The 22,681-nt window shown below is 58.6% G+C and overlaps 3 protein-coding genes across 12 annotated transcripts in view; 1 reads left to right on the top strand and 2 right to left on the bottom strand.

Annotated features, from left to right (window-relative positions):
• Window positions 1-4,327: 4,327 nt before the first annotated feature.
• On the bottom strand, window positions 4,328-13,144 carry LRFN1 (leucine rich repeat and fibronectin type III domain containing 1). The gene is given in 5 exon segments (XM_074306865.1): window positions 4,328-4,671; window positions 4,673-5,392; window positions 7,953-9,391; window positions 10,942-10,971; window positions 12,923-13,144. Coding segments are annotated over 3 exon segments (2,337 nt in total). The 5' UTR covers window positions 9,368-9,391; window positions 10,942-10,971; window positions 12,923-13,144; the 3' UTR covers window positions 4,328-4,469.
• Window positions 13,145-16,486: 3,342 nt separating this feature from the next.
• Window positions 16,487-20,977, bottom strand: GMFG (glia maturation factor gamma). 9 transcript variants are annotated; one of them, XM_074306856.1, is made up of 8 exons: window positions 18,675-18,779; window positions 18,197-18,312; window positions 17,855-17,951; window positions 17,619-17,668; window positions 17,474-17,523; window positions 17,233-17,315; window positions 17,000-17,073; window positions 16,487-16,685 (listed from the first exon to the last, which is right to left on the bottom strand). In XM_074306856.1, the coding sequence occupies exons 1-8, from the start codon at window positions 18,748-18,750 to the stop codon at window positions 16,614-16,616; spliced, it is 618 nt and encodes a 205-aa protein (XP_074162957.1). In that variant the 5' UTR covers window positions 18,751-18,779; the 3' UTR covers window positions 16,487-16,613. The 9 variants fall into 9 exon arrangements, with proteins under 9 accessions (XP_074162957.1, XP_074162961.1, XP_074162960.1 ...); XM_074306860.1 differs by lacking the exons at window positions 18,197-18,312; window positions 18,675-18,779 and adding an exon at window positions 20,799-20,977; XM_074306859.1 differs by lacking the exons at window positions 18,197-18,312; window positions 18,675-18,779 and adding an exon at window positions 19,329-20,618.
• Window positions 20,963-22,681, top strand: part of SAMD4B (sterile alpha motif domain containing 4B) — a 28,822-nt gene continuing 27,103 nt past the window's right edge. For both annotated transcript variants that reach the window (XM_074306849.1, XM_074306848.1), the window contains exon 1: window positions 20,963-21,080. The gene's annotated coding sequence lies outside the window, so the exon portion shown is untranslated. The remainder of the gene's footprint in view (window positions 21,081-22,681) is intronic.

Genomic DNA, 22,681 nt, shown 5'->3' with positions numbered 1-22,681 from the left:
TCTCTCTCCCAGCCCTCTGGGTGTATGTCATCTTCTCCTCCATCCTTCTATTTCTCCTGCAGTTCCTTTTTTCCCTTCCACCCCACCCCCACCCGACCTCTGTCCTACTGCTGTGATTTTCTGATTAAAGGATTATAGAGTTGGAAGGAAATCCGACTGGTTCAGTTTATTGGTAAGGAAACTGAGGCACAGAGAGGTGGGTTTGGGGAGAAGACAATGGGTTAAATGACTTGCCCAGGGTCACACAGCTAGCAAGTGTCCCAGATTTGATTTGAAGTCAGGTCCTCCTGCCGGAGAATCAGCATTTTAGCCACTGGTCCTCCTAACTGCCTTCACAGAGGGCTTTCTTTTTTAAGCCAAGGATGATACTTCCACCAGACTTCTAAAGGGAGTCTCAAACTTCCGAGTCTTAACAATCCACCTTGTATTTGGCTCTCTACTCCTGTGTTTCTCTTTCCTCCCATCTTCAATGACATAAGTAACCCTGTTGCCCAGTGGATAGAGCCTTGGGCCTAGAATCAGGAAGACCTTACTTCAAATCCTGCCTCTGACAATTATTAGCTGTGTGACCTTGGGCAAGTCACTTAATCCTGATCACCTCCCCCAAAAAATGTTCCTCTCTATGCCTCAGTTTCCTTGATTGTAACATGGGGTGGTAATAAGATCCATCATGCAGTTTTGTGAGGGTCAAATGAGCTATTTGTGAAATAGTAAATAAAGTGCCTGGCACATAGTAGGCACTTTATCGATGCTTCTTCCTCCCATGCCTACCCCACCTTACAGCTGGACTTCTCTGAGGGCCTCATCTGCCACCTGCAGCACAGACACCAACAAGACATCACTGTGCTCATTTTTCAGAGAGGATTCCCAGGGTCTCAAAGTGGGAGTGACAGCATTATTGAGGGACGGGTGACATTGAATTTAGAGTGTCTTTTTAGAGAAGGGGGCAGGGAGCTTGAAGGGTAAGCAATGGGGAAGTCCTTCCCAGGGGTTTTCCAATGACCTAACAGGTGACAACAACCTGTGACTTAGCTGTCTGTTGATTCTCCTGTGAGTCATTTTCTTTTTACACATTTTGTGTTTTATCGATAAAGGGATTCTCCAATCCGGGAGAACCCCGGGACTAAACAAGGGGGCGGGGCCTTTCTTCTGGGCTACGGGACAGCCACTCTGATGACAGCACAGGTGGAGAGTGGGGAGGGAGGGAAGATGGGGGCGGGGCTGGAAGGAGACTGGCAGGCTTGGCAGGCCTACAACTGTCACAATTCCCTAGGCAGGCGAGAAGGAAGTTTATCCAATTTGAGAGGGGAGGGAGTCTTTAAAGGGCTGCAAGCAGCTCTCCCACTGCTGCCCCTAAAGCTTCTTGTCCTGTTACTGGTTTAATTTCTGGATGGGCTCTCACAGGTGCAGAGACAGACACAGAAGCATAAGTAGCCCTGGGATTCCAGTCTGGATTCCCTGAATCCAAATCAAGGGCTCTGTCCACAACAGGATTCTAGATTTCAACCTGGAAGGGCTACCTAGTGCAATTCCACAATAGAATTCTAGATTTCAATCTGGAAGGGCAATCTGGAAAGGCTACCTAGTCCAATTCCACAACAAGATTCTAGATTTCAATCCGGAAGGACTACCTAGTCCAACTCTTTCATTTTACATGAGGAAACTGAAGCCCAGAGAAGTCAAATGACTTGCTTAAGGTCACACAGCTGGTATGAGATGAAAAACAGAATTTAAACTCAAGTCCTCGGACTTTAAATGCAGTGTGCTTACCTCTGAACCTCACATCTTCTCCATACCGTAGTATCACTTTTGGTGATACTTCAGAATCCTTGGACTGCTTGGGTTTGGGCACAGAAATGGCTTAAAAGAATGTCCATAATGCCTAAGTGGACCAGAATCTGGGCATGGCTTCTTTAGGAGAAAATGGTTTCAGAGTCATTGGGGGATAGGGTGAGCTGTAAACACAAAAATTCACTTTAATTCCAACTTTCCGTAAGGAGAGTATGAAGAGTTATTCCACACACTACACATTCAAAACCCCGTGTTTTGCAAAAATCCACCCTCACATTTATGCCATTGGAGTCAAGATTTATTTTCTGGCTCCTCGGAGTTTGCTCCTATCTCCCAGTCACCTTGTGGAGCCAGAGAAAAGCTCCCCAGTTAGCTGAAGCTAATGAGAAGGAAATTAGCCAATGTTGATGGAGACCTTCAGCCTTCTGGAAATCCACATTTCCAAGCACTGCCCTCTTGGCTAGTTTTGTCCTCGATCGTTAGTGTGGGGGCTTCCAAGTCCCAACTGGGACCTCTGCCAAGATGCTCTGATTTTAAAGTCAAGTAGTCTGCCTCTTGTGAAAGCGAGCCCAGTTCACAGGAGCATTCCAAGCTCTCGGTGATGGGTCCTAACCCCGCTCCCTTTCTGCCATTGTGGGCTTCACTTGGGGGTGTAGTACCTCCTCTTTGCAGTGGAGCCTACTGAGAGCTGGAGCTGGTTGGCAGAGACCTTGGGGCGTTCCAAAGTATGATTAAGGGGGCTCTGGGGAGAACCCATCAGGAGCTACTATGTCAAGTGAAAGCCTCCTTTGAATCCATCTTGGCCAAAATAACCTTTGTTGCTGCCGGCTTCCCTTTCTCTTTTAGCTGTGTTCCTCCTTTTTTTGAATCTATCTCCTTCCCTCTTTCTCTCTGCCTCCATTCTTAGCCTGACTCTCTCCCCCCAACGATTACTAGAACATTTATTGAGATGCTGTTGCCCCTGCAGGGTCTGTCTCTCCCCCTCTCCCCACCCCACTGTCTCTGTCCCTGCTTAGTTTCTCAGCCTCCCTGCTGGCCTCCCATCCCCCCTCTGCAGTCTGCAGTTGTTTCCATCCTCCCCTTCTCTCAAAGACGTCTCTGCTTCTATTTCTGTCTCTCTCCATCCCCCGCCTGCTTGGCCCCAAGGGGACATAGGGCTGGCTCTGCCCCCGGCAAACCCAGGAAACTGGGGCCTCATATATGCATCCCCAGACCAGGTAGGGAGGAGTTTTGAGTCCCTAAGGACACCCCTTCCCTGCCTCCCCTCACCATTTCTGTCTTCTGCCTTTTTGCTGATCCTTCCAGCTCTCCAAACCCTACCCTAGCTTGCCACTGCCACCAGGAGCTCTGCACCTCCTTACTGCTGGCCCCTTTACTCAGTCTGCCACTCACCTCCTCTTCCCATGTCCCCCAGCAGCAGCCCCATGGCTCTTCCCCTTCTAAAGAGGATTGTTTTCCCATGCTCCTCCGGGGATTTGCTGCCTTTCTGGGCACCATCTCTTGCCCTTTCCTGAACTCTAACCTCAATCCCTTCCCCACCCTCTCCACACACACATCACTCGGGGGCTCAGACACAGAAAAGTTTAATTCTGCTGCGACTGGAAGCCCCCGGCTAGGGGGAGGGGTGTGGATGGAAGAGGATTTGGTTTGGTTTGGGGTAGGTCCTAGTTCCAGGCCTACAAAGGGAAACCCTGAGTCCAAGGCCAGGACCAGCCCAGAATGAAGATGAGGAGGGAGAGTCAGGGGTGGGGAGGTCAGAGAGATGGGTATGATTGGGGGAGGGGGCAGAGAGATGAGGGTGATGGAAGTGACAGGGAAAGATGGGAGGACGAAGAGGAGGCAGTGTGGTGCATCGATCAGAGCCACAGCCTGGCTGTCGGGAGACCCCGATTCTAGCCCGGCTGTGCCACTAACTGGCTGTGTGTCCTCAGGCAAATCCCGTTCCCTCTCTGGGCGAGTTTCCCCGCATGTACAATGGAGCAGGGAGCACACTAGGGTGTCTCAGCCCCTTCCGGCTCGAACACTGTGATCCTTGGAGTCAGGGAGGGGATGAGTGAGGGTCCGTGGGGGCAGAGCGAGAGAGTGGCAGTGGGAGGAGGGGGATGATTACGGGGTCATGATTCGGGGAAACACGCGACAGAACAAGATCTAGTCCAGCCAGATACAATAAATAGGCCCCCCTCCCCCTCCCCACAACCCCCCTTCCCCTGCCCCGGTGGGCGCCTCCTCCCCGGAGGGCCTCCCGGAGCTGCATCCACCAGTCCCCGGTGGGGAGTGTCGTGTCTCAGTGCTGCTAAGTGTCCGCCCCGCGCTCCGCTGTGTAAGGCACCGGCTCCCGCGAGGTCCCGGAGCGCGCGTGAAGAACCCGGGGTGGGGTAGAAAAGGGAAGAGAGGAGACCCGACGCGTCCATGCTACTCCCCTCCCCCTCCAACCCAGCCCCTCCCCGCGCGTGGGCGAGGCCGGGCCGAGGAGGAGCGGGGCTTCCCTTGGGCTCCCTCCCCTCCCCTCTCCCCCCGGCCGGTCCCCCTTCTCCCCTCGGGTCCCAGGCGTCCAGATGGCCCAAGTGTCCCCCCGGAAGCCCCGGGCGTCCGCGCCTCGGGTGGAGAGGAGGGCACGCACTCCCCGCGGCTGGGGAGCGGGAGGCGCCCGCGGCCGGGCCGAGGTCCCGGGCTCCCGCTCACACGGTGCTCTCCAGCATCCACTCGGTGCTGGTGAAGGCGAGGCGGGCCCGCGCGGGGCTCAGGCCGCCCAAGCCCCCGTCCTCGTCCAGCAGGTGGGGCGTGGAGCGGTGGCGCTTTGTCCGCTTGGCCCGCCGCGGGTAGCTGTGGCTCTGGAAGAGTGCGCCATAGTCCCCGTCGAAAGAGTAGCGCTGCCGGGGGGGTCCGGCCCGGGGGAAGCGCGGGGGCTGAGGCCGGCGCCGAGGTCCCCAGGGGAGCCCCCGAGCGGCTTCGCCGCGGGCCCGCGGGTCCCAGCTGCGGCCGCCCGTCCTCCTCCGGCCCGCCCGTCGCCGCCTCGGTCCCCGAGGGCAGCAGGCAGAGCGACGTGGAGGAGCCGCCGCCGCCCAGCGGCCGGGCCGGGAGCCGCTCCGCCTCCACCGCCGCGGGCTGCGCCGCCACCGCCCCCTCGGCCTCGACCTTGACTTTCTCCTTGTCTGGCCCCGACGGCGCGGGCGCCAGCTCGTGCAGAGCCTCGTATTGGTCCAGAGCGGCGGGCGGGGGCGGGGCCGAGCCGGAGCCCGCGGCACCACCATTGGTCTGCGAGCACACGTGGCTGACGCGCGGCGGCGCCCCCTTGTGGCCAGAGCCGGCGTCGCCGCCAGCATAGACCTTGTAGCGGATCATGAGGATGACGATGAAGACGAGCACCGAGGCCACGATGACGCCGCCGATGACGATGATCATGGTGCCCCCCAGGAAGTGAGCGTGCAGCGGACGGCACGGAGTGACCTCCCCGGCCGTGGTGAACTGCACGCAGCCCACGACGCGCGTGGCGGTCAGCGCGGTCACTCCGTCGTCGTACACGGCCAGCACGCACAGGTCGTACGCCCGCCCCGCCGCCAGGTCGTTCACCAGGAACGTCTTGCTGCTCGACGGGATCATCCTGGGGTCCCGGGAGAGAGGAGGGGGGGGGGGAGAAACGGGAGTGAGCACCCGCCTCTCCCGTCCAGGAAGCCCCGCCCCTTCAAGCAAACCCCGGCTGCTCTTCCCTTCAGTCTAGACTGCACTAGGCTGTCGTAGGGCAGGCCCCGCCCCTTGACCAAACCCCAACCACCCGCCAACCAGGCCTCCTTCCCTAAACCCCGCCCCTCCGTGGAGCTGCCCAGATTCCTCCCCGCACGCCCCGCCCCTCAGTTTCAGAAGCCTTAGTCCAGGTAGTTTTCGGAACTGGCCCGGGGCCAGGCGGTCTGGGAAGCCCTGGGACCGATCCCCGACACCCCCTTGTCCGATTTCGAGCAGCGGACCTGGTTCCAAATCCGATTCCTCAGGTCTCTGCTCAAGTCCCACCTTCTCCAAGGCTTCCCTCTGAATCCCAGGGAGACAGTCTCGTGTCTCTGGCTCTACCCGCCACATCAGCCATCAGTGCCTCAGTGTCCTCTTCTGCAAAAGCGGGGCCTGGGCCTCTAAGGTCCCTTCGGGCCCTACATCTTCAACTGAGGAAACGCTAACCTCTTCAGGCTCTGGATCCCGGCCTTAGCCTTAATGAGTCCTCTGGCGGCTGGATGGAGCCGGGCCTCGGGGGTTCCTCCTGCCTCCCTCAGGACCCTCCCCTCCCACCTAGCTCGGGGCCTCAGGATGACAGCGCTTTATGGCTTCTTTCCAAATGCTTTGCGCGCAACAATCACCCTGTGGGGACAGGTATTGTCATGCGCAGGATCTGGATCTACCGCGTAACAGCGGGAGAGAGATTTCTTGACAAGGGAAATAAGTGCCCGAGGCAGCGATTTGAACCCCAGGCTTCCTGCCTCCAGGCGCAGCATTCTTTGCCCTACTCCCCGCGGCTCCTCCAGCCGGCCTCCCGAAACCGTGGCCATGGCGGGCAGCCTCCCTCAAACCCTGACCTTTCCCCACCGCCATGGGCCCGAAATACACTCAACGTGGAACCTCCTGTAAGTCCGTTAACCCCTAAACCACCAGGGGGCGTCCTCACTCCGAAAACCTGGCGCCCAGGTATCTGAGATTCCCTCTCTAATTCCCTTAATTCCTTTTGCTTTTCTCACGGCTAAAGCCAACGTGTCTAGCGCAAGGCTGAGTAATAGCGGTCATTATGGGCATCCTTGTTTCACCTTATCTGAGATTCTAAACCAGGCGGGGCGCCTCGGGTCGTGGTCCCCAGAGTCCGGGCCCAAGAATTAAGGGAAGAAAAGCACTTTGCAAACTCGAAAGTGCAATTAAAAGGCCATTACTATCATTGTGGCAATTATCATCCTTAAGGAGCTCGCTTTCCTTTATTCTGGCCTGAGGGGCTTCCCGCTCCTTCCCAAGGCCAACGTGTACCCCCAGGCGGCGAGGGCGACCCTAACCTGGACAGACAGCCACACTCCGCATCCGCCACGCCCCAGAAGCCTTCGCCTTCTCACAATACAGGGCCCTCCCCCTCTCTCCAAGAAATGTCAAATGCGAGAAACCCCGCCCACCGCTCTTCCTAAGCCCCGCCCCTCTCCCGGCCCCAGCCCTCTCTCCGCCCCACCTTCCCTGAAAGCCCCCTCGTCCAGGCGCGGGCTCTAAAGGGAAAGTCTTCCTCAGCCTCCAGATCGCCACTGAACTCCCTCCCCGAAACTTCGGGGATTCTTTCGGAATTAATCCGTCCGATTGGGCCCCCGGGCTCTTTAAAGACCCCTCCAGGCCCAAGAAGATCTGATTGGTCAGGAGCTTGCAGCCTGGAGTAAAAGATGGCTTCTGGTTGGGTGAGACCTCAGCCCATCTAGGCAGGCTTACAAATTAACCCTCACAGCACTGGGAGGGGGTGCTGGGGGAATCAGTGGGAGGGAAGGGAGGGTTTCAGCTGGTTCCCCACTTTATCATTCCTTGAAGGAACTGGAATTAGACCCATCCGCCCATTCTTGGTCCCAAGGGGGCTGGAGGAAGATGTGGGGGCGGGTTATTTTTGCACCCCAAACATGGCAGGGATATGGGAAGAGACAGAGACAGAAGAGATGGACTTTTCAATTTGGGGAGTCTTCCCGGTGTGACCAACAGAGCCCCGTCCCCTCCCTTGGTATCCATAAACCGAGGGGACGCCATGTCCCTTTTTTGTTCTGAGACTTCAGGAGACTAGGGAGGGGCGAAAGGGTCAAAGGGCCGTGCAGAGACAGAGACTGAGAAAGAAAGAAAAAGGGAACAAAAAACAGAGGTGGAGGGGGCAGCTGGGTGGATAGAGCATCAGTCCTGAAGTCAGGAGGACCTGAATTTAAATCTGACCTCAGAAACTTAACACTTCCTGGCTGTGTGACCCCAACTGCCTCAGCAACAAAAATAAAATTAAAAAAAAAAAAGAAAGAAAGAAAAAGGTGGAAGAGGAAGAAATGGAGAGACGGAGATGAAGAGACACAGAGTGAGAGTGGAAGAGAAAACGGATGATGGAGACAGAAAAAGAGACTTGGGTCCCAGCTGGAGGAACAGGTTCAGGTGCCCCGGAGGGGGTGAGCTCAGCACAAACTCACCTGTAGACCAGCGAGTCATCAGCAGAGCTGTTGTACTGCACCTGATACATGCGGATGCCGGGCACAGGCCTCTGGGCAGGCCAGCGAATGACCACCGAGCTGGAGGTGAGCTCCGCGGCCACCAGTCTCCGCTCGGCCCCGGCAGAGCCAGTCTCATTGGCCCCCGGCCGCCCCGGTGTGGCAATGTCCGAGGACCCGGGCTCACTGAGGGGGGGCGGCGCAGCAGGGGGCGGCGCCATGAGCGGCAGAGGCACCACGCACACCTCCACAGGGGCCGTGGCCTCCCCGGCCGCATTGGAGGCTATGCAAGTGAAGATGCCGCTGTCTCGGAGGGTGGTGATGGTCACTTCGAGGGTCCCGTCCCCCCGAACTCGAGTGCGGCTAGAGTTGCCCAGCAGCCGCCCGTCGGGGGCCACCCAGTGCACCACAGGCTCGGGGTCACCCACCGCCTTGCAGCGCAGGCTCACGGCCTGGCCTTCCACCACGAGGGCACGGCCGGCCGCCTGGCGTGTGATGAGGGGCGGCTCACAAAGAAATTCCTCCTCCGGGATGGACCAGAAGTAGCGGTCAGTCAGGTGCTCGGGTGTGGCGCACGTCTCCAGGTCATCCTCCCGGGTCAGCCTCCTCAGCCAGAGAAGTTCACAGTTGCAGTGCAGAGGGTTCCCCCCAAAGCTGACCGTCAGCGTGGACGGTGGCTTGGGGCCCGAGGCCTGAGCGCGCAGGAAGAGCCCGTCGGGGGGCAGCTTGTGCAGCCGGTTGGAGGTCATGTCCAGCCGGACCAGTTTGTGGAGCTGGACAAAGGTGCCCTCGGCGATGTGGTCGATGAGGTTGTGGTCCAGGGTGAGAGTGTTGAGGTTGACCATCTGGCCCACGGCCTCCCAGGGCAGAGACTCCAAGTTGTTGTAGGACAGGTCCAGGTCTTCCACGGTACCCAGAAAGGCATCGAAGGCGGCCGGCTCCACCCAGCGGATCTGGTTGTTGCCCAGGATGAGGTGTCTCAGGTTCACCAAGCCCCGCAGGTGGTCGCCCCGCACCTCCCCAAGGCGATTGCTGTCCAGATGGAGGGCGCGGAGGGTCCGGAGGTCGGCAAAGGCACCAGGGGCCACTTGGCCGATGGTGTTGCGGGACAGGGTGAGGTGGACCAGACTGGTCATGTTGGCGAAATCCCTGCGGCGCACGGCGGCGATGAAGTTGTCGGTCAGCCGTAACTCAACTACCCGGCGGTCGATGGCCGGTGGGACGAAAAGCAGGCCAGTCTTGGCACACAACATGGTCAGAGTCGGGGATACATTTTGGCAGATGCAACGGCCTGGGCAGGGCTGCCCAGTGGATGGGGGTGCCCCAGCCCACAGGAGGAGAAGGAGGGGCAGGGCTGGAGATGGAGGAGATGATGATGAAGAAGATCCTGGGGCCATGGTGGAGAACCTCAGTGACTGGTCCTAGAGGAGGAGGAGAAGAGAAAGCATTTGCGGTGTGGAAGGAGGGAGGGTCTCTCTGTCCTCCACTCTAATACAGCTGCCCTTCCCAGGAGTGTGGACTCCCCTTGCTCCCTCTTCCTCAACCCCTCCTCCTCAGGAGTAGAGGGGGCAGGCTTGGAGCATGTGCCACTGGCACACCAGGAAGTCAGAAACTGGGCCCTGGAGCTTGTGGATTGTGGGTAGTCTCTGTTGGTGTCTAACCTCCAACCCTCCCACTGCAGTGTCAGCCTACGGCTCTAATTGTGGGAATGCCTGCTCAGTCACAGACACACACACACACACACAGAGCCCCCCACTTGCTCCCGGCAAACTTTTCGTCTGGGAATCCCCCTGCGGCAGCTCCAGCCCACGGTGTGTCAGCTCCCATCACAACAGGGCCCGAGGAGGAGTGTGGAGGGAATGGGGAGAGATGGGGGGGGCATCCATATTCCACTTTACCTCATGTTCCCCACCCCGTGAGCCAGGGCTTTCCCAGGAAACGAGCACCCAAGAGGCCAGCAGGGCAAAGTTCCTGGCCCCTTTTTAGCCCCCTGGGAACCCTCCATGTCTTCACTTTACCTCTCTCTGTCTGTCTCTCTGTCTTTCTCCGTCTCTCTTTTCTCTTTCTCTCAGTTCTGTGTCTGTGTCTCTGTGTCTCCCAGTACTTCTATCTGTGTATGTCTGTCTCCCTATATCTGTCCGCCTCTATCTCTCCCTATGTCTGTCTCTTATCTCCGTCTCCCTCTCAGGTTTCTATGTCTGTTTGTCTCTGTGTGTCTGTCTCCCGGTGTCTGTTTCTCTCTGTCTCCCTCTCAGTTTTAAGTGTCTCTCTCTGTGTGTCTGTCTCCTTTCAGCTCCTGTGTCTGTCTCCCGATGTCCTCCTCTTCTCCCTTCCCCACCTCTGTTTCTGGCCCCTGTCTGGGAAGTCCCTGTGTCTCTCGGAATCTCCCAGTTCTTCTATCTCTGTTTTGGTCTCTGCTTCCGCCTGTCTCAGAGTCTCCATCTCTGTCTCTGACTCTTTCCTCTGGTTGTCTCCTGAACTTCAGTCCCCTTTGCTGGTTTCTCTCTCGGAGTTTGGACCAGCAGGGGTGAGACCGGGCCTCATGGTGCCCATTGCCTAGGAGGGAGGGAGCGGGCCCTTCGCTCACCACCTCCATAGTGTGGTGACCCCCAATCCCATCTCCCTGGAACTGGCCATCCATCACACAGCATGGATCCCGATCCCATTCCCTCTCCCCACCGCCTTCCCCGGGCCCACCTCTGTCTCTCCTTCCTCCCTTCACTTCATCATGAAGTTCCTAGTAGGGCTCTCCTTTGCACTGCCATAAGTGGCCATCCATGTGGTGAAAGATGACACCTGCCCCCCTCCCACTTCTCCAACCCTCCCCCTTCACATCCAGTCTAAGCTCCACCCTTCCCCCCAGACATGCTCCTCCCTGCCCCCCCCCCCCCAGCAGAGCATTGACCCAGGGCTCCTGAGGTTTAAACAAAATCCAAGCTGCCCCCTCCACAGCACCTGACTCCTCGCTCACCTCTCCTCACGAAATCATGGCCGGCACCACCTGGAAAGACAGCAACATTCTCCCATCAGCCCCACCTGGGGACTGGGAAAGTCCCCCCTGGGGTCCGCCTCTCAGCCCTCATGCTTCAGTTCCCCAGGCCCAGGGCTTCGGATCCCAGGCCCTCGGGAACAACTACTGCCTTTGATGGCCCCTCACAAGAGCCAGCATCCGAGTCTCACAAAGTCCTTTGGGGAGACACTGCCTGTCATTCCCCCCCACCCCAATTTTGCAAATGGTGAAACTGGGAATCGGTTGAATGGCTGGCCAGTGGTTTCAAGGCTAGGCTAGGAAGTGTCAGAGGCAGAATTTGCACACAGGACTCTGGGATCCAGGCTCAGCTCTACCTCCCCTGCCTCAAGCTGCCCCTCAGAAGGGGGTGAGTACCCCAAGCTCAGGCCCCCCAGGACTTCCGTGCCCACTGAGGAAGGAGGAGGGAAGTCCAGGGATGGGACGTCTTGGCTGACATGCAGCCCCCAGCACATGCTCGGACATGCTCCCCCAGGCCACCATTCCCAGTCCCCTGGGAAGGCCTGCCAGGCCTGCCCCGGGGACACACCTGGGTTTGTTCATACTCTGATACACACACACTCAACATGCGTCCCCCACGCGCACAGCAGGTGACAAAGAGCCCAGCCACTGAAAATGTGCTGGGACCTTGACACACAGAGACACAAAAAGCTGTGGAAAGGAGGAGACTGGCTGGTGGCACATGGTTCCTTACACACACACACACACACACACACACACACACACACACACTCACACTCACACCATCCCGGAGACACAGACCCTCGCCAGCCAGTACCCAGCACACACTCGCATCCCAGGATCTCGAGCTCCAGCCTCCACCTCACCTTGGTCCAGTACTCACCACCCCCAGGGGACGGTCTGGGCCAAACCCCAGCAGGGAGAGAGGCCCCGGGAATCTGGGCCTCTGGGAATCAAGAGTTAAGGAGCAGAGATGAGGGGTCAGAAGGTCAAGGCTCCTGAGATGGAAGTGGGGCAGGTAGGGCTGGGGCTGGGAAGGAGGGGGAGGGAGGGGGGGATGTCTGGGTTTGGGGAGGATGGGCTCCAGGGCGCTCTTACGGCTTCTCTCCAGGCCCAATCCCCAAACACTGAAATGTGCTGGGGGGTGGGGGGGAGGGAGGAGAGAATCCTGCAAAGAAAATCAGACCTGGGCCTGTGGCAGGGTCCCTCGGGCCCCCCTCCCTCTGGAGGCCTAGAGGATCCCAATGGATCCGGGCAGATTCTGAAGGATCCTGGGAGATCTGCTAGGAGGGGCAGGGTTGGGCAGGCCTCCCCTTGGCAAGGGGGGGGTAGTCTCCCGCGATTCCACCTTTCTCCCCGGGAGTCCGGGGCCATGTGTCCAGCCCCCGGCCCCCACTCAGCCCGGGGCCGCTCCCGGCCAGGGAGGAAATGACAGGGGGGGAAGCCCCAGGGACCCAGGCCCACGGTGCCCCCCCTCCCCTCCCCTCCACCCATCCCCCTCCCAAGGGCTTAAGGTAGGAGCTGTCCCCAGACACCTGGACACCCACGGAGGCACATGGACGGGTCGGAGCGCCGGGGAGACGTCCGGGCCGCGGGCGGACACACACGGCCCCTCACACGCAGACACACGGCAACACACAGATGCAGACAGACACACACGGACACACCAACGGGCGGACACATCCGCGGACACGCCGGAGCCCGCACGCTCCCACGAGCACCAGGCGCCGGGCACGCCAGACACCCGGGCCGGCGCGGCCGCGGACCCCCCGCCCTCCGCCCCCACCACCCGGCCCCCCCACGCGCACACAGACACACCCGGACACCCGGACCGGGGCGCCGCAGCGGCGCGGACACGCGCGCACACACATCCCACAGCGCACACATCCCACCGCCCCGGCGCCCGGCACCCAGCACACACGCTCCCGTCCCCCGCTTTCCCCACCCCGGGCCCCGAGCTCACCTCCGGGGGGGCCCGGCCCCGGCCCCGGCCCGGCCCCGGGCTCTGGCTCTGGCTCCGGCCGCCGCCGCCTCGGTCCGCGCCATGGCGGGGGGAGGGGAGGGGAGGGGACGGAGAGGGAAGGGGGATGGGGACGGAGGAGGGAGGGAGGGAAGGAGGGAGGGGGGCCGGGGCCGGGAGGGCTGGGGGGAGGGGGCGGGGGGGGCGCGGTACAGCCGGAGCTCGGCGCGCGGCTCCTCCCTCCGCACAGCGCGGGGCGCGTGCGCCCGATCTGCAAAGGGGGGGAGGGGAGCGGAAGGGAGGGGCGAGGGGGCGGGGAGGCGGGCGCGCCTGGGTCCCTCCCCTGCTCCCGGCCCCGGGAGCCGGAGCACGGCGGACCCCTCCCCACCCAGGCCCCCAGCCTAGTCGCAGCGCCCCCAACCATGGCGGTCGGGCTTTGGCCCCCTCTTCTCTCCGCAGAGGGAGGGGCCGTGCCAGGTCCGGGACCCTGGGATGTCAGGATACCTGGGTCCCCTGCCTACGGGGACCAGATGGACACACGTGGGGGCGAGATTCTGCTGCAGGAGGAGGAGGGCCCCGGTGGAGCGGGGAAGAGGGGGAAGAGATTGGGCCAGAGATGGAAGAGGAAGGCCCCAGGAAGAGCCAGGGAGCCCTGGAGGCTGAACCGGGAGGGACCCTGACCCCACCGACTGGCAGAGGGCACCCAGACAAAGCCAGGGAACGCCTGGGCCAGAGACAGCTATGGCTAGCAGCCCTTGTACACAGGAGGTGCTCAATAACTGTAGACAGGGAAAGGACATTTGGGGCTCCATCTTTGTGGTCTACCTCCCTGGCCCTCCTGGCCTCGCCCAAACCAACAGCCTTCTTTCCATAGTCTACCCGTCAGGCCTGCCGATTGGTCTATTTATGATAGGATGATTCAGTTCTTTCTTGAACACCCCCAAGAAGACCCCCACCTGGACTGAGCCTAAAAAGGATGGGATAGCCGGGGAGGAACAAAACCTGGAAAGCCAGGGCTCTGAGTCTGGTTCGGCAGAGGGGTGAGAAAGGGAGGAGGGAAGGTATACTTAGAACAGACTTCAGCCCACTCATCCCTCCCCAAGGCCTCTCTGCAATCCTGCTGCTCAGCATCCCCAGTCCCCCAAAAGCCTTTCACAGCATCCTCTCCATCTCCTGCTTCATCTGGTGGCTGCTCTAGTCCATTGCTCCAAGACACCCTCCAGGCTTGAGAGAATCTCAGAAGGAACCTTAAGGATGATAGGGGCACACCTGTAAGCCAAAAGGGGGCTAGGTCACCTGGGCCAAGCCTTCCCATTCAACTGAGTCGGAAGCTAAGGGACAAAGTAACAAGGTGATTGGACAGAACCCTTCGAGTGGCCTTGAGCGAGCCATCAGGAGAGGAGTCCTGTACTTTTGCTCTGTACTGGCCATTCCTGAGCAGAAGCCTACTCGGTACCTTTTCCAACTGGTCCTCAGATCACACCCTGCTCTACTCAACCTGGATTGGACAAAAGCCTCTGAAATGTCTCTTCTGATTAGTCATTCTACCATCCGATTGGCCCTGCCCAGTTCGGGTTCCTTTCTTACACCCTTGTCTAAAGGACTCCAAGTACATGGGAAGGGGCAAGTTACCCCAAGCCTCCAGGGGCAGAGAAATCGAAAGGTACTCCATGAGCATTCCTTTTCCCTCCTAAAATCCATCAAGAATCCGATTTTTCTTTCTAAGGTGGTGGTTTTTACTAAGTCATGGAAAACTTTTTCTCTGGAAGGCCTTAAGCCTTCCATCTCTGGCCTTCAGAGTCTCTCAGTCCAACACCCTGACACCTTTGCCCAGCAAGAAATCAGAAAAAAATCGATGAGATCACAGAACATTAAAACATGCCCATTTTCGGGTTCAGGAAGCTGGGACCCAATGAAGGTGGACAGTCCACCCTGTGATCAGGGAAATGGTTTCATGTGGAGGGGAGGAAAACTGAGTCTGCCTCTGTGCTCCATCACAAGACTTCTGTCCTTTGAAGAGAGCCCCAGTACTAACATCTCCATCCTGGCTTTCTCTCTCCTTACTTTGTGAGGATGAGATGGAAGAGTTAAGAAGGGAAGGAAGGGAAGGAAAGGGAAGGGAAGGGAAGGGGGAGGAGGGAAGGACCGGGTTGGAAACTCTTGCCCCTCCTCTGTGAAACCTCAATCAATGGTGAAATGGTGAAAAGGTGGCTGGGGGCCCAAGGTCACTGTCATTATTTCCATGGCAACGGCCACCAGGTCCCTTCCAGTAATGAAGGGGCTTTCCTGGCACTAGAGACTCAGAGAAGGTTAACACTGGGATCCTTTGGTTCTCTTTCCCCAACTGTGGTTTTCCAGGCTTCTTTGTCATGGGGTCCACTTGGACCCCATCCTCCTTTCAGGCAAGGTGGGTAATCTTGGAAGATCAGTCCCCTCCCCTCCCTCTAATTTCCCCATTCCCTGAAGCAATTAAATTGTTTGGTGACTTTACTGCTTTAATCTCCTCCTGCTGCCACCTCCTCCTTTGCATGCTAATTCTCAGATTGACAAGTCCTGCTTCTAGTAGGCGAGTGCTTCCTTCTGCCTGCCCCCCCCCCAAGTTTGGGGAATAATAGAGGTCATAGGAACTCTCTTTAACCAAGGAAGGGAAGAAAGGAGGATGTGAGGTAGGGATGGAGGTCACCTTTGGAGGAAAATGGGGAGAGCTCTGCTTCAGTCTCCCCTCTTTTCTTCCCCCCCATCAAGATTTAGGGATTGCTTCTGTGAGTGGGGACAGGTAGGTTTATACCCAACAAAGAGAGAATTTGAGTTCCTTTCTTGCCCCTGGGTCCCAGGGTGGAGTCCCCTCATCTGGAGCTTGGAGACACAGTTCTCTGGCCTGGAGACCTGGGGATGGTAGCTGGTTGCCATGGCAACATGGCCTCAGCTTCAGCAGCAGCAGCATGTTCTGGACCAGGGTGTACCTTGCTCTCTGAGGGGGGTGGGGCACAGACCTGGCCCCTGCACTATGGCCTCCAGGTTCTTCCCTTGCTGCCTCCCTTCTCCCTCCTCCTCCTCCCTCTGCTCCTCCCCCCCCCCTAAAGTGGACTTGTGAAAGGAGGGAGTAGAAGGCAGCCCCCGACCCCAAGGACAGCGGCTGGAGGGCAGGAAGCACTTCCAGGGGGCTCTACTCCCTCTCTGATGGCTGGTTTTGAGTCTCCTTCCATATCTCCCCAAGATCTTTCCCTGAGTGTCAGTTCCCATACTGAGTCCTTCCTTGAAGGAAAAGGAAAAGTTTAAAAGGACTGGCAGGCTCTTCCAAAAATATCTCCCCCTCCCTACAGCCTCCTTTTCTAGGGAACCCAGGGGTCCTGCCTCCCAGATCTCCAGGATTGCCGGGCCTCTGCCCTTTAACACCCAAGTGGCTCATCCTTCGGCGCTCTCCCCTTTCAGGGTAGTCAGTGTCCTTTCCCCAAGCCTCTCGGAGTGGGACCCGGATGCCCTGTGCTCCGCCTCCCCTTCTGCGATCGCTGACTGACCTCTGCTGGCCACCGGGAGCCCTGCAGAGCTGCGTGGGTGGAGTCGTGCTAACCAAGGGGACCAGTCCAGATTCCCTGGTTTATTTGTCTCAGGATATTGAATTTCCCAGGGCCCCCCGGTGTCCCGCCTCTGGATCCTTGGACAGCTGGATCCCCCCAGCTCCAGACACCCCCAGCTAACGGAAGAAGGCCAATTTCTCCTGAAGCCAAGTCTCTGTCAGGTCATCCGTGGTGCGGATCTCAAACACCTAATGAGAGATGGAGAAAACGACCTGGAGATCGAGGGTGCCCAGGGGAGGGTCAGCCATCTGTCTTCATGTATCTCCAATGCCCTCGATTGGAAGGAAAATTACCCCTGTGACCCCAGAGCAGGAAGAGGGGGAAGTTACAAAGAGGCCGAAGGGAAACCTCCTGAACCCCTCAAACTGCCCCAAGAGCAGTAGTGAGCTGCCTGCTTAGGGAGGACTCTGGACAGAGAGGCCTCTGAGGGTCTGGCCCCCAAACCCCACAGATTCCCCCCCCCCATACACCCAATCCCCTTTCTGAACCCAAGGCTCCTGACCTTGGTAAGCTCAGCAGTCTGTACCAGCCGGTTTTTGCTTCCTGCATACATCATCTGCTGCTCAGGCTTACAGCCTGGTACGGGTTAATGGGAGAAAGGTTAGGTGAGAAGGTATTACTGGGAACAGGACTGTTAGAATCAGGAATTAGGAAGGACGGTGGATCAGCGGAGTCGGTGTTGGGGTTCTGAGAGCTCCCGGGGATGGGAGTGGGTATCAAATGAGGAGGCTTTACCTACGGGGCTCGAGAAGATGAAGCAGAGTGGATAGGACACTCGTCCATCTTCGTGGAGCCATTTGTAGCTGTAAACTATGAACCTGGTGCAAGGAAAACGAAAGCTTGAGACAGAGCTCCGAAGGGAAAGATGGACCCCCTCAGCACCTCCCTCTTGTTCTTTCCCCAGGCCTGATCCTCCCTTCAAGACCGGTTTCTTCTAGGGGATGAGGGGGGGAATAGTTGCTGGCTCCTGGGGTACCTGGGCTGTCTCTCAGGCAGCTCATCCCTCAGTTCCTCAGGGGAAATATTCTATGGATATCAAGGAAAACAGCAGTAAATTGGGGGCCTCCTCCCTGTCTGGCCCCAGCCCAGGCCTTCCCCTACCACTCCCTCCACCTTGTTACCTGAAATTCTTCCTCCATCACCACCATTTGCCGGTCTTTGTCCACCTTCACTGGAGGAATCCCAGGGGGAAGGACAGAGAAACTATTAGACTTCCCGCCTGCCCAGGAAATCTAAATTTCTTAGAGGTTTCCGTCTCCAATTTTGGGGAGGACAGGCTACCCTTGAGTTTCTCCTTCTCCATAGTGAGGCTGGAAGACCTGCCATCACAATCCCCCAGGGGACGGGGACCACTCACTGATGATGGCCGCGTTGGTCGTGTCTTTCCGGAAGCGGAACCTTCGGAGTTTCTCCTTCAGCTCTGGGTCTACCTCACACACCACCAAGGAGTCTGCCTGAATCCAGAATGAACGACAGTGGAGAGAGGTGGGGCGCCAGGGAGGCAGCTGGTGACAAGGCCCCTCTTGCCATCCCAGGGCCTAGAGGGCACCCTGTGGGCTTTTAGCCGGGGGCTGCTGTCTCCATCTACTTATTAAGGAGAATGTGGCAACCCTGGGGAAGAACTGGCCTCCTCAAAATGAGGGTCCCAAATGGAAGTCAGCAATCTAGAAGGACAGGGGGACAACACTGACTCTCAAACCTTCAGGAGTCCTTCCTGCCCATGCACCCCCGGGGTGGGAAGAGGGCCAGTTAGGGTCTCAGGGAAGCTTGGGCCCGTCTCCTCATAGCATCCTTTGCTTCCAGTCTCGCCCCACTCTATAAGTGTACAATGTCCTTCCTTTTTCTTTCCTCCATGACTGTCCCCCTTCGTGGAGCCCTCCCCCATCTCTTTGCTTCTCCTCCCCTTTCTCCAATCCTCCAGCGTCTGCCCTGTCCTGTCCTCCCTCCCTCCATCTCTCCTCCCCTCCCCTTCCATCTTTCTCCCCCCTCCATCTCTCTCTCCTCCCCCCTGCACCTACCCTTTCATTTTTTGACCTCTTCTACTTCTCCCCAACCCCACAGCTGTGTCCCAGTATCTGTCTCTTGAGTCCCCTAGTCTTGTCCTTCCCTCACGCCTGTCCCCAGGCCTTCTGGGACCTTCTCCGCCGTTTCCTCCCCCCATCCCCGAATACTCTAACCATGGTCCCAAGGATGTCTCCCTTGGGTTGATTCCTGCCTTCCGAGGAGGAGGGAAAGTCTGCTCTGATACCACATCCTGTTTATATCAGTCCTGGGGTAACTGTTGCCTGAGCCCCTCCTCTTCCCTTATGCCCCGTCATACTTCCTCTTCCCATACTTCCTCCCCATCCCCAAACTTCTGTACTCCAGGCCTTATTTTCAGGCCTCCAATGTCCATTCTGTCCTGACTTCTTCCAGGAAGTCCTCCCAGATCCACTGACTCTTCCAGGCTCTAAATCAAAGGAGTCTTAGGATTCATGATGAAGGGATCTGGGAATTTGGATGGAAAAAAAAAATACTTCTTTAGTTCAATCCAATTGCTTTTGCTTTTTAATCCAGTTTCATTTTGTAATTTAAAAACAGGATTCTGAGGAGTCCAGACATACACAGCCCTGCTCCAGATTGTCTCCAGGACTACAATTCTAAGGTTAATAAGGGACCTTGGACTTCACTTCTCAGTCTGCCTAAAGGGAAACTAAGGGCTTGGGAGGTCTAGGCAGGGTCCTCCAGGAAGCCAGAGCACCCCCATCTCTCTGGACAAGAACACTGTAACACCTGTGGCCCACACCCGCCCCACTTTCTTTATCCTGTCTCCCACTTCTCGTGGCACACACCCGAGTTCTGCTTCCCTTGCTCCCACGTCTCCACATCCTTAAATGAAGGGTTGTGGGTCAGGTGGGCTGAGAGAGGAGGCTGGGGAGGGGGCAGCCTGACGGAAGGAGGACAAGCGGCACTGGAAGGGCTGCTAAGGGTTTTACGGGGATGGAGAGAGAAGGGGTCTGGGGGAAAGGATGTCAGGTAGTTTAAAGGTAACATGGAAAGAGACAGGGAGGCAGAGGTTTGGGGAAAATGTATTGAAAAGAAGACTCGGAGACAGGGGAGGAGAACACATGGGATAACGCCGGGGGATCTGGGGTGGACAAGAACTCAAGGAGGTTCTCAAGAGACGGGGGTCAGAGGCACTGACAGGATGGGGGGCACGGGGGCTTCTGGAAGCGCGGATTTGAGGAGGAAGAGTAGGGAGGGTTTGGGTAAGCGCGGGCTGAAGGAGATGAGGGTGTGGCCCGGGGTGTGAGGACGGAGCTGGGGGGGGGGGGGATTTCTGAGAGGGGATGGAGGAGGATTGGAAGGAAGGCTTTGAGCAGAGGAGATGGAGAGAATTGGAGGCTGGGATCTGGGAGGGATCGGAGGAGACGCGGAAGAAGGGACCGAGGGAAGGGGAACAGAAGAGGGGCGAGCATTTTAGAGGAGGGGGAGTAGGGAGACTGGAGCACTGAGAAGGGGAAGAGGGAGGATAAGAGGGAGGCCGCGGGATTGGCCGGAGGGATGGGAAGAGTGGAGGAATCTCAGAGAAGGGAGGGGGGAGACGAGCTAGAAACGTGGGGAGGGGCGAACAGGGACTTGGGTAAAGGGAGTTAGGGGGGGATTAGAAAATCATAGATTTGTCCCTAGGAGGGTCTCCACGGGTCCGGAGGGTTCATTTTACTGACTCAAAGGAGTGAAGTGTTTGTGAAAGTGACAGAAGTGGGGGCCAGGTTAAAAAGGAAGGGCCTAAGGGAGGAGGAGGCCCAGAGGAAGGGGGAGGGGGCCCGGCTGGAAGAGGGGCGGGGCCTGCCCAAGGGGAGGGTCTGGCAGGGGGCAGGGGCCGGCTGAAGGGGGCCCGGCTGAGGGCGGGGAGGTCCGTGCAGAGGGAGGGGAGCCGCGGACCGGGGAGGCTCCGTGTGGGAGAAAGGGATTTGTCGAGGGAGGAGGGAACGTGAGAGGAGAGGGGTTTAATAAAGGAGGAGGGGGAGAGGCGAGGGGAGTCCAGAAGATGGGGTGTGGAGCGCTGAGCCGGCGGGGGAAGCGTCGATCTGAGCCCGCCTCCTGCAGGGCGGAGGCCCGAAGCCCAGTACAGCCCGAGCCGTTGGCATGGCAACGCTCCAGACAGCGCGGTCCTGCCTCCCTCCCTTCTTTTCCCCAGTCCTCCGCCTTTCCCTTTCCGTCTGCCAATCATGCGACGTCCAGCCTATCCTCGCCCGGATCTGGAGGCGGGCCCTTCCCCGCCGGCGCTTCAGCTAACCCCGTGGCGTTCTTCTCCTCACCCTTTCTCGGTTTCCGACCCCTGCGGCACCCATTGGTTGAAAGGCCGTCCATCCGCAAAGCACTACCCAATGAGAGGGCGCGCCGAGTAGGAGGCGGCGGTGAGGGCGGAACGACGGCGCGAGCTGGGCGGAGAGGGAGGAGGGGTGACGCAGCGGCGCGGTGACGCAGCGTGGCGGCGGCGACGGCGGCGGCAGCGGCGGCGTCGGTCGGTGTGAGGAGAGAGGGAGGGAAGGCGGAGAGAGCGAGGCGAGTGAGGGCGGCGGTGGCGCGGGCCCGAGGCGGTGAGTCCCGAGTGACCTGAAGAGGCCTCCCCACTTCGGGGAGCGGGCGGGAGGAAGGGAGGGACGGACGGGCAGCTACCCACCCTCTCCTCACCGCGGCGCAGCTCCGGGGAGAAGGGAGGGAGAGGCGCGAGGCCGCCCGGCCCCGCCCCCCCGCGCGCGTGCGCGGCGCGAGCCCGACCCCCCAGCCGCGCGGCCCCGCCCCTCGGGGACCCCCGGCCGCCGGGCCGCGGCCCGTACCCCGCCCCCAAGAGGACCCCCCGGCCCTCCCGCAAGAGGCCCCACCTCCCTAGAAGTTCCCCCAGCCTGTCCCCAATCCCCTTCAGAAGGTCCTACAAGCCCCCCACTTTCCTTGGTGGCCCCCATCAGCCTGTTGTTCTTCCCTTTCAGAGAGTACCACGCTCCCCTTAGTAATGCCCCTCAGCTTGTTTCTCCCCCCTCCTCCCCTTTAGTGACCCCCCCCCAGCCTGTCCCAGTCCCCGTCCGAGGGTCCTACAAACCCAGTTCCGTTGGTGACCTCCATTAGCCTGTTCTTTTTCTCCTTCAGAGGGTCCTACCCGATCCCATTCCCCTTAGTAAAGTCCCTCAGGTTGTTTCTTCCCCCAAGAGGGTCCTGCAGGCCCTCTCCTCCCTTTTGTGACCCCCCCCAGCCTGTCCCCAATCCCCTGCAGGGGGGCCTGTGGGACCCTCCCACTTCCATTGGTGACGCCCATCAGCCTGTCCCCATTCCTCTTCAGAGGGTCCTACACAACCCCCACTCCCCTAAGTAATGCCCCTCAGGCTGTCTCTTCCCCTTAAAGAAGGTCCTACAGGCCCCCCTCCCTTTAGTGACCCCCAGCCTGCCCTGTGCCCCTTTCACAGGGTCCTACAGGTCCCCCACTCCCCTTAGTGACTCCCCTCAGCCTGTTTACTCCCCCTTTTAGTAATGTCCTTCGGCTTGTCTCTTTCCCCTTTGAGGGTCCTGCAGGCCCCCATTCCCTCTTCTCCAGTCAGCTTCCTTGTTGTTGTCCATGGACCTTTCACAGCCCTGGGGGCGGGGTGTCCCTTTTGCCAGTCTTTCCAGATCGCTCCCTAGAGTCCTTGATGTCGGTGTGCTTGTCCTCCCCTGTTTCCCATCCTTCCCAGCTCTCTTTCAGGCCCCATCTTCGGTTCCCAAGTCTCCATCCCTGACAAACTCATTCTAAAAAATGAGCCCGCACTATCGTCCTCCCCCGAGACCTTTGGGAGAGCACTGCCCCAGACCTTCTTTCCTAAAGAGACTCAGGTTGTATCTTTACTTAGGTCCTTTTGTCCCAGACCAGCCTTCCGTCTCTCCCTCCCAAAGCCTTTACTACCTCTCTGCTTCAGAGCTTTGACCGCCTTTCCTCCTGCTCCTGTCCATCTTCTCAAGGTTGGGATTCCACTCCTGGTCTTGCTCTCTGTCCTCCCTTCAATTCAGCAAACATTTATTAGGCACTGATGATGGACAGAGCACTTGGACATTCCCTGAGGAAAGAGGAAAACGAGCTTTTAGCCTCAAGGAGCTTTTGTTCTAATGGAGTGATAAAACAGGTGCCCAAACTGGCACAGTCCAAGGAAAATGGAGGGGAGGAGTGCATGCT

This window comes from Sminthopsis crassicaudata, chromosome 3 (assembly GCF_048593235.1).
Source record: "Sminthopsis crassicaudata isolate SCR6 chromosome 3, ASM4859323v1, whole genome shotgun sequence".
Taxonomy (NCBI): Eukaryota; Metazoa; Chordata; class Mammalia; order Dasyuromorphia; family Dasyuridae; genus Sminthopsis; species Sminthopsis crassicaudata.
This window is presented reverse-complemented; position numbering and strand designations above follow the sequence as displayed.